This window comes from Poecilia latipinna, unplaced genomic scaffold, assembly GCF_001443285.1.
Source record: "Poecilia latipinna isolate Pla-1442-1.1 unplaced genomic scaffold, P_latipinna-1.0 Scaffold2154, whole genome shotgun sequence".
Classification (NCBI taxonomy): domain Eukaryota; kingdom Metazoa; phylum Chordata; class Actinopteri; order Cyprinodontiformes; family Poeciliidae; genus Poecilia; species Poecilia latipinna.
Genome location: NW_015114770.1, coordinates 97,833 through 108,059, shown reverse-complemented (window position 1 = coordinate 108,059; position 10,227 = coordinate 97,833). Strand labels below are relative to the sequence as shown.

General features: G+C 43.6%; 1 protein-coding gene across 1 annotated transcript; it reads left to right on the top strand.

Annotated features, from left to right (window-relative positions):
* Positions 1-81: 81 nt before the first annotated feature.
* Positions 82-9,996, top strand: bms1 (BMS1 ribosome biogenesis factor; the record flags this gene model as incomplete). The annotated part of the gene is made up of 13 exons (XM_015017522.1): positions 82-382; positions 853-1,004; positions 1,097-1,178; positions 1,508-1,569; positions 2,013-2,201; positions 2,287-2,475; positions 2,660-2,840; positions 4,994-5,052; positions 5,217-5,339; positions 5,431-5,578; positions 5,924-6,099; positions 6,804-6,965; positions 9,579-9,996. Coding segments are annotated over 13 exons (2,052 nt in total), but the record flags the coding sequence as incomplete, so codon positions are not given.
* Between the last annotated feature and the right edge of the window lie 231 nt (positions 9,997-10,227).

The window sequence follows — 10,227 nt, the reverse complement described above, 5'->3', positions numbered from 1 at the left end:
ATTTTAATTGCTGCTGTATACCAGTCAAAGCTGTTAGATTTTGTCTCTGAAGGAGACCTGTAAAGGTTCTGACATGCTTCAAATGAAGCCCATGTTCAGTCACATAGATTCAGGACTGTTGTATTCGCTGACACATTCATACTGGGCCCAGGCCACCAGGGGCCTCCCCTCCCTCACTCCATCCTCCTGATTGACCCGGTTCTGCCAACAGGATCGGCCACTGACCTGCAGGGACTTTGTGTTTTCTCTTCATGCTTTAACTCTCCGTTCACACTCACAGGGGCTCTCAAATGGAAGGAGGGTCTGCAACAGAAAGCAGCGGAGGCGTTCCTACGGCAACAAGAAGCTGCCCCAAATCTGAGAAAACTTGTTTATGGTTCAGGTACGCAGTCTGGTTTCATTTCTTCAGATAATAAATCCGTCGATTTATGATTGACCCTTTGTGACTCATTTATGAACATCTAGTAGGCCGTGGCAGTCAATCAGTAACAACATATCACCATAAGCATGTGGTCAATAGATAATGCATACGTTTTAATATTCAGTAATTTCACTGAACTCTGATCTCTGCACAGCATTCTGGGGGATGGAAGCAGAGGAAAAGCTTTAGCTGCTTCACCTCTCACAGCCAGCTAAGCAGCTAAGTGTTACCTAGCAACAACCTGTTGAGTAACTTGCTCAGCAGGAATTTCAGGTTTCACTGCCGTGCCTCATAGCTGGTAGTAAAAATCCCTAACCCTAAGTAAGTAATCATTTCATCATATGAAATGTTTATATTGTGATATGTTTTCTAACATCTACACAGTGTGGCTCTCTGAAGGATGTCTCAAACCCACTGGCTTTGTTTTGCAGTTGTCGAGGTGACGGAATCGGAGGAAGAGGAGGAGGAACTGGGAGGGCTGTTCAGAGTCAGCCGACCTCAGAAAAGCAAAAAGCTCCAGGCGAACGCTCTGGACTGTTCCCGTTTCCACGCCGACACTGGCCACGACTGGGATGTCCAAGAGGTCAACTTCTACCTGCTTTGTCCACACTGAGGCTGCTGAGCTGGTGGCCTACAGAATGCAGCCATGTTGATATGGAATGTTGTGTGTTTCAGGTGCTGGACTCCATCAGGGACTGCTTTGTTACGGGGAAGTGGGAGGAGGGCCAGGATGCAGCCACGCTGCTGAAACAAGACGGTAGGAAGAGTTCAGCAACAGAAACTCGCTCTGCTCTACATCATGCTCTTATTAGGGGGAGCACCAATTTCCTTAATTTCATTAGATTGGTGATTGGCTGGAAATTGCATGTAAAGCTGATCTTATACACCGATCTTACCTTCCTCAGCAGAAGTCTAAAACTCAATCATAGTTTTCTATTGCTCTGATAGTCCCACCCAACAGTGTTTTTTGGGTGTTTATCTCCGTAGTGCTTCCATTGTGTTCCTTTCTGTCCTGTGATTACTATTGATATTATTCCCACAATACAGAAGATGAACTGATATGAGTGGTCTGTATGCTTTGTTTAGAAGAGCTGTATGGGGACTTTGAAGATCTGGAGACAGGAGAAGTCCATGTGAGCCAGCCTCAGGTACGGGATGCAGCAGCGCCAGATGTGACCGTTTGTGTTTGAAGAACCCAGTTTGTTTTCCTCCAGAGGCTTGCATGTCTTCACATTTTGAACTTCTGTGTGATGTAATGTACCATCAGAACCAATGAAAGAATCCAAAAACAAAACAAGACAGGAAAAATAGTTTAATATAGTTGTAGTTATTCAGGAGGTGTATTTAGCTGTCATGACGGACAGTAATAATCTCATTTACTATTATGTTTCATCCTTTGAAAAGATGCTGAGGTTCTTCAGCTTTTACTGCTGAAGAGCCAGAGGTCAGGTCAGGTCAGCTCTGTGACGGGTTGATGAGGGCTGCTGTCCATCTTCAACTAGAAATACTCATGATGGGACCAGCAGATCAGGGTTTACTGGTGCAGATTGACCATCTCAACAGTTGTCCTAACCCACCGTGTGATCTCCAGGATACACAGGACGACGATGATGATGATGATGATGAAGAGCCCCAGGTGAAGATGGATGATGAAGAGGTTCAAAAGAACAAACGTTTGGAGAAGAAACGCCGACTGAAGGAACGGTTCAACTCCGAGTATGATGACGGAGACGCCACATACTTTGACGACCTGAAGGAGGAGCTGCAGAAGCAGGCAGAGGTACAGCTACCAGTCTGACTGACTGACTGGTTGCTGCTTCCAGTCTGACTGACTGGTTCCTGTCTGTCTTCCTGTTGACACCCAGCTGAACAGAGCGGCGTTTGGGGACATGGACGATGAGAGCAGGGTTCAGTATGAAGGCTTCCGACCTGGAATGTACATCCGGGTGGAAATTGGCTCTTTGCCGTGTGAGTTTGTGACAAACTTTGATGCCCATTATCCCATAATCCTTGGTGGGCTGGGCTCCAGCGAAGGCAACTTAGGATATCTCCAGGTATGTACACGCACTGTCAGCTGACAACATGCACCTTTACCCAGATGAAGCAGTGTGTATTATCTTTAGGTGTTTCTAAACCGCCGAGTCCATGGTTGAAGTGTGTTGGATGGAGTTGCTTTCTGCAGCATGGACAAAAAAGGATTCCTAATTAACTGTGTGTGTGTTTGTGTGTGTGAGCCAGATGCGACTAAAGAAACACAGATGGTACGAGCGGATCCTGAAGACGAAGGATCCTCTGATCTTCTCCTTGGGCTGGCGCCGCTTCCAGACCATCCCTCTGTTTCACATGGAAGATCACAACGGGCGCCACCGCCTGCTCAAGTACACGCCACAGCACATGCACTGTGGAGCCTCCATCTGGGGTGAGGCGCTGCTGCTCTGTGCAAAACAAAGTTCCACTCATCATTGAATCTGTTTGAAACTGATGACAACTGGCTTCATTCAGATTTAATGGTCGCTCTGTGTTTTTCAGTGGATGGGTAGAAACTAAAATTGTCATCTGTTTTTACACATTCAATTGCAATTAATCACTCAGTTTAAGTAATATTCAACATTCTGAACAGAAAACCCACATCATGCCATCACACTTCAAACAGATGAATAGATGGAACAATTTCTCCAGTGAGAAAAATCGCTGACTGTGCAGGATTTCCCCCAGTGGCTTACCCCCCTGCCAGGCTAAGCATTGCTTGTTTTTATTTTAAATATATATATTTATATATTAGTGACCCCAGACTGTATGTGTATTTGCTGTGCTCTGCACTGCGAACTTCACCAGCAGAGCTGAGGTGTTTCTGAAAGACTGGTTTATAGTTGGTGCATTGAACAGATGGGGGCGCACTAATCACTCGTGTGCTGTGGCAGCTGCACCCCTGAAGTTCACCTCAGCGTGGTTTGCATGTGCCGTCTTCCACTCAAACTGGATGATTTGGAAGGCATTGTTGCAGAGAAGCTTCACCTGTATCGGCATTTCTACTAACCCCTCATGTTTCTTCAGATAATACTGCACCAAGGTAATTATCAAATTTAAAAGCCTCAGCATTTCCTCTGCTTGTGCAAGCTCAATGTGAACCACAAATAGCTGTGCTGTTAAAGGTGCGTGTTTAACTTGCAGTGACAATGATGCATCTGTGTGAACAATGGACTATGTGTAGCTTGTGCTTTTGCATCTCAACACACTCGCCTATCGCTCAACTCTGTCTGCGCTGCAAATTGATAATTTATAATTTCCCAGGTGTTGGTGTGATGGTGGATGTCTTGCCCACCTCTTAGTGTTACAGCATTCTGTTTTATTTGCAGCAGCACAATGCCTCAAACTGTAGAGAGGGCTCTACTCCACTTGTCAGCCAGATTTCAGTGTGCGACCGCGGAAGAACGGAAATCGGAAAAATCTGTCCCATTAAGAGCAGGCAACCAAAATCAGTGTCCTCTTTGCACTCTGTCACAAAATAGAAAAAGCTGGTCTAAATGTGACCAGTATTTGTGTTTGATAATCCACTGGCTGATTACTTTGTTTGAATTTTAGCTGAAGTACAAAAAAATGTGTTTTAATTGTGTTTTTGTTTGTCGTTTAAGACTATAGTTTAAAGCAGGGGTCCCCAAACTACGGCCCGTGGGCCGGATCCGGCCCGCCACGTCATTTGGTCCGGCCCCCTGAACAATGCCGGATCCGGCCCGCCTGCTCATACCAGGAGAGCATTCAGTGTTTTTTTTCATATATTGTATTTTCTGGTTTATATGTGGATTTTTCTTCATCCACTCCACCAGGGGGCTCTTGAGCAGATGTGAAACTAACTTTCCCTCAATGGAATATATACTAGTCAGTCCCAGTCACCGTTTCACTCACGGTTTTTTCCATTTGCATTCTGGGTAAAAATCTATCTAAAAGCGCGAATGTGTCGTCGCGCCCCCACTCCCCCGTGGACAAGAATTTTCTAAGGTTTCTTTCTCCAAAAACTAAGACCGGCCCGACCAGAAAAAGGAACAGCTATGTGGCCCTCGCAGGAAAAAGTTTGGGGACCCCTGGTTTAAAGTATTGTAAACAATATCTTTCAGTAACATAATTACTCAATGTTTTTACATTTACTGTCAACTTAGCATTTTTAATATGAAAACATGGCGGTTGCCATGGTGCCCTGACCACCAGACTTGACAAGGTTTCTGGGGGAAACCCTGCTGTGGCTCAAATGACTACGTATTCAGTTCAAATTGATTTCTGTATTCACATTAAATGTCGTCAAGGAACTTAAAAAAGATCATTTTTATTCAATCATGCATACATTCCAGCTGATCCTAGTTGTCAAACAGTGCAGTGTACTCAATTAATTGCTCAAAGTAGATTCTAAAGTTTCTAAGGAAACCCAGCAGATATAACCCAGGATAATTAAGACCTTACACGACAGGCAATATTTCAAGTGAATCTGTACTCTGGTAGAAGGTTTTCTATTTTTAAATATCCAAACATTCAAACATTGTGATTTTAAAAGTCCTTTTCTCTGGGCTTGTCTCTTCAAAGGTCCCATCACACCCCAGGGTTCTGGTTTCCTGGCTGTGCAGTCAGTGACTGGATCTAAGGTAAGACTGACTCCATGTTGATAAACTACAATCTGCTCTAGATTCTCAATATATTTCACAATCTCTATTTTCCAGGTTTGGTAAAAAAAAAATTCTTGATTCCTTTAAAATATGTTTTTAGCTGTGCAGTTTTTATACTCCCCTTTTTTTTTTTTTGTCTGCAGGCCAGTTTTCGTATCGCGGCCACTGGAGTCATTCTGGATCTGGACAAGTCAGTGACTATAGTGAAGAAGCTCAAGCTGATTGGATATCCATTCAAGATCTTTAAGAATACCTGCTTTGTTAAGGTGGGAACATGTTCTGTGTATTTACACACACCAGCTCACCAGCAGGCCTACTGTGTCCTTGTAGCAGGTCTAATGTTTCTCTGTTGCTCAGGGAATGTTCAACACTGTGCTGGAGGTGGCCAAGTTTGAAGGAGCCTCGGTGCGAACCGTGTCAGGCATCAGGGGTCAGATCAAGAAGGCTCTGTCTTCACCTGCAGGAGCTTTCAGAGCCACATTTGAGGACCGACTGCTCATGAGTGGTGAGTGTTTCTATGGTGCACAGCTACTACTCATCTTCATCTCTACTGTTTGGTTTAGAGACTCTGAGGAATCCTAGCTGGGATTCTCTTCAGATGAGATGTGCAAACATTTCTAAAGTATGTATCAATTAACTGTGCTCTCAGGATCACACACACTTTCTACAAACAGAAAGTGTGTTTCTCTTTGTAGAACAGTTGAAGTAAACTGAGTTTTTTTCAGCTGCAGTGAATTCACCCTGCTGCTGTGTCCCCCAGACAGATGCATCCACAACATACCAGATCAGTGCTGCTGAGTGGAAAAGTCAGTGTGATGTGCACACTGTGTGTTTTGGTTTGTGTGTGCAGACATCGTGTTCCTGCGCTCCTGGTACCCAGTGTCGGTCCCTCAGCTCTACAACCCCGTTACCTCTCTGCTGCTCCCTGCTGGTCAGAAGGACAGCTGGTCAGGCATGAGGACCCTGGGGCAGCTCAAACATGACCTGGGCATCCGCAACAAACCCAACCCTGACTCTCTGTACAAGGTACAACACACATCCTGGCAGCCTTCTGAGCAGGTTGTCAAGGAGACGGAACATTTCATTCACTCAAACCTAGTCTGTTGCAGGGCTCCTCAACTCCAGGTCTCGAGGGCCCGTGTCCTGCAACATATAGATGTGTCTCTGCTTCAAAACACCGGAGTAATATAAAGTCATTAGCAGGAATACTGAGGAGGGGATTCAGGCTGCTGGACACAGGCCCTCAAGTCCTGGATTGAAGACACTGGTTCTCCCATGACCCAACTCTTGGGCTGTTATTCAGCAAGATGAGTTTTGAGGGAAGTGCGTCTTCCCAGTCAGAATGTGGCTGTAGCTTTATGCTACAGCCACATTCACCAGTATGCAAGTTGCTTGGCAACCTATGGTTAAGTGCCTTTAAAATGTGACAGGAGGAAGCTGGAATCAAACCTGTAACTTTCTGATTGCAGAAGAACTGCTCTGTCGCTGATCCACAGTCAGTTCAGAATGGATAAACTTTAATATTTAATTTTTGACACGAAAATGGAAAGTCTTAGGATATTTTCCTACCTGGTACATCGGTAGACTCTGGTTGATTGGGCACCACAGCTGGTACAGTTCTCTTCCACAGGGTTTTCTGTGGAAGATGTGTATATAAATATATATATATATAGGATAACATTTCCCTGATGTAGTGATTGGTTGTGAATCTCCATGTGGTTCCCTTCCAGCCGGTGGTTCGAGCTCCACGCCGCTTCAACCCCCTCCATATTCCCAAGGAGCTTCAGAAGGCCCTCCCCTTCAAGAGCAAACCCAAACAGCAGCAGCCCAAAGGAAGGACCCCCAGGGACCTCCAGAGGCCCAGCGTGATCCGAGAGCCACATGAGAGGAAGGTGAGCACAACCGGACTGGACTGAAAAGGATTTCCACAAATTTATCTGTTACTTCAACTTCATTTAAGCTCCACATTATTGTATTTATTAAGACAAATCTGTTTTTATGAACTTCGGTATCTGACAATAAATGTCAGTGGACTTTGGCATCGTCTGGCAACGGTCCGGTCCCAACCTGTACTGTTCAGAAGCATCAATGCTACAGAATAAGATGGTAACACTTTATTTGACGGGGTGTGCATAAACATGACATAACATGTGTCGTGAACATGAAGGAGTCTTTATGAATGTTTGACTGGTGTTATTCAGGAAATAATGACCCTTTAATGCAAAGTTGGCATTTTTAATGCACTTTCAAGGCAACTTTTAAAGCAACTCTGCATTAAAAGTGTCATTATATACCGAATGACACTTAATGAGAACATTCATAAAGACTCCTTCAAATAAAGCGTTACCAATAACATTTGTGGTTTATAATGCATATTATAATGAATATGGCAAAAAGCATATTGCCTGGCATTTCTTTATTACAAGATTCAGGTGAAAAATCTTATTTCAGTGAAGATATAAGGAGGGAGTGCTAAGCTAATATTTTAAGCTGTGTAATTGATTGATATGGCAATTATTTTATGGTATAATTTCATTTGGTATAGTGTAGGATTGCACAATATAAATGGCATAAGGGAGAAATGATAGAAATTTGTAGAGATCTGTAGTCTACAGGTTAACCATGGTAATGCTTGTTGATGACGTAACCAGCCTGTAACCGGCTGCATCGAAGCAGAGCGAGGGGGAAGCAGCATGGCTGAGAGTACAAAGAAAGGGCTTGTTAAAAGGCAGGTGCAAAAACATCAGTTATCTGGATCTGGTTCAGGTTTAACCACCGTTGGTCTTAGGGAGACTCTCAGGAGGAATGGGGTCAAAAAAAGTGAGGGGTAAAAGCGAGGGCGAAGTCAGTGCAACCCCTACAGGAGGCGCTCAAGGTAAAGCTTGCTGAATCCAGTGGACCCCATTTCTTAACACTCCCAGGGTTAGGGGAGATATCATGCTTAGACAGTGAGGAAGCACCGTAGGGCTGGGTGGTGACGGTCTGATGGTTTTTCCAAAACACCCTGTAGCACAGTGCAACACCACAGGACCTCAGAGTAAAAAAATTATGAGGTTTTAATGTCCCTGTATCTTAAGCAGGGTTAAACAGTGAAACCAGGAGCAGGAAAGTTTAGTCTGCAGTGTGTGGAAGAGATAAAATACAAGCATTAAATCAGGGTTTCCCCAGCGAATGGCAGCCCCCAGGCCCACCCGCCAGGCTAAGCATAGCTTGTTTTTGTTTTTATTTTTAAAAAAACCTGATGGCAGAATTATTCCAAAAGGATGGGTTTGTAGTTGATGCATTTAACAGGTCACAAAGCCAGATCACACCACTGGCACCTCCTTTCACTCAAACTTAGATATAACCTGTAGTTGTACTTTCAGAGGTACGCACTGAGCGTACAGTGACAATGATTTACCTTGACTGAACACAGAATTATGTGCAGTGTTTACATCTCAACACATTGAGATGTAAACACATCTGTGTCTGCGCGGATTAAGTCCATGCACATGTTCCTTGGCTAGACAGTGTGTTAGTGGTTAAGCGGTTCAGTGTGTATAACAGATGTTTGCTGTTGAGACGGAAAATGACCTCAGGAGGGAAAATGCATCAACACAACAAATCTAATATGGTTCTGGTTCTGGTGCTACTGGTGATAATATTTCACAGACGTAGTGCCGTTCAACCTCCACCTGCAGTGAACTCTCACACAAACGTCTTTTTAAAGCTGCAGCATGTAACTTAAACAAAAAAGAAAAAAGATTTTTCACATTTATTAAAATTTTCACTTTGTCCTACCATAAGACAGATGATGTCTGAAAAATAATTGATCTCCTCTGCCTCCTCCCTGTGTTCTTCAGAATTACTCCGCTCGGTCAGAAACAACCAATCAGAACCAGCATTAATCAGCCATGCTCTCAGGAAGTTTTGATTCAGTAACTCAGGATTGTTTATTTTGATGCAACCTGTGTTTGACTTTGAATGAATGTTTCCTTTTTCACTTGACATTATTTGATGTTTGCAGTGTTGTGATATTTACAAATAACTGCAATCAGTTATTTTATTTTACTGATTGCAGGTTTTTCAGTTGTCCTTTAGACTGAGTAGTTGCTGTATTCTCTGCAAGTATTTGTATGTTTTATGTCTAAATTAGGTGAATTTATTACCAGATCATTTTTCCGTTTTGCCAGATCACATAGTAACATTTATACCTAAAGTGAAAAATTAAAAGCCAATCCATGTTGATCAGTGGTGATCTGCAGCAAAAAACCTGGTCGGCGCGTCCCTAACGTGCATGGTTTGGTAAAGAGATGAAGACAAAACCTCAAATATTCAGTTGACCAATCCCTTGCTGAAAGTGAGTTAATGACATTCCTCTTAAACAGGATTTTCATTCTGTCTATAAAGTCTGAGTGGGTTCCACTGATATCAGCATTGGGTTATCTCTTTTCAAACACTAACCCTAACCCAGCTTATTGGCTTGTCCTCATGTTAGAAGATGACAGTTTCTTCTGGCCCTCTAGGTGGCAGCACTTCTCCATGCTCTGAGCACAGTCCACAATTACAAGAGGAAGAATGCCCACAAGGTGCAGCACGCCAAACACAAAGAGTTCCTGCAGCAAAAGGAGAAAGACGAGGAGGCTAAGCTGAAGAGGCAGAGGGAGGCTAAGAAGAAACTGTACAGAGTGATGGGTCAGAAGGACCAGAAGAAGCAGCGCTCCAGCCTGAAGGGAGCGCCCAGCGACCTCTAGCTCCCTCACTGGACCTGCGTGTCTGAACTCTGGAGAACTATGACAGACTGTTTTTATGTCTCCCTGGAGACGCTTTTATTAAGTAAGACCTGGTGTGACCTAAACAGATCTTCTGTTTAGATCTGCACATTATGGTCTCATGACAATACTACAACTTTGTTCTACAGTGGAATAAAGAAATGCAACATCAGTATGAAGTGTGGATTTTTGAGACCAGTGCACTTATAACCTATGCAAATAGATACTGATTGTTGAATCTTACATTTTTACTGTTTATGGTCAGATGATATAAATATCTGACCATAAACATTTAGAAATGGCTCAAAGTGAGCCACTGTACCAATCTAATGTTGGTAAGATCCTTGTTACAAAGGCAGAAGTTCTGCCATATAGCATTTTATTTTTATTTTATCATGGAACA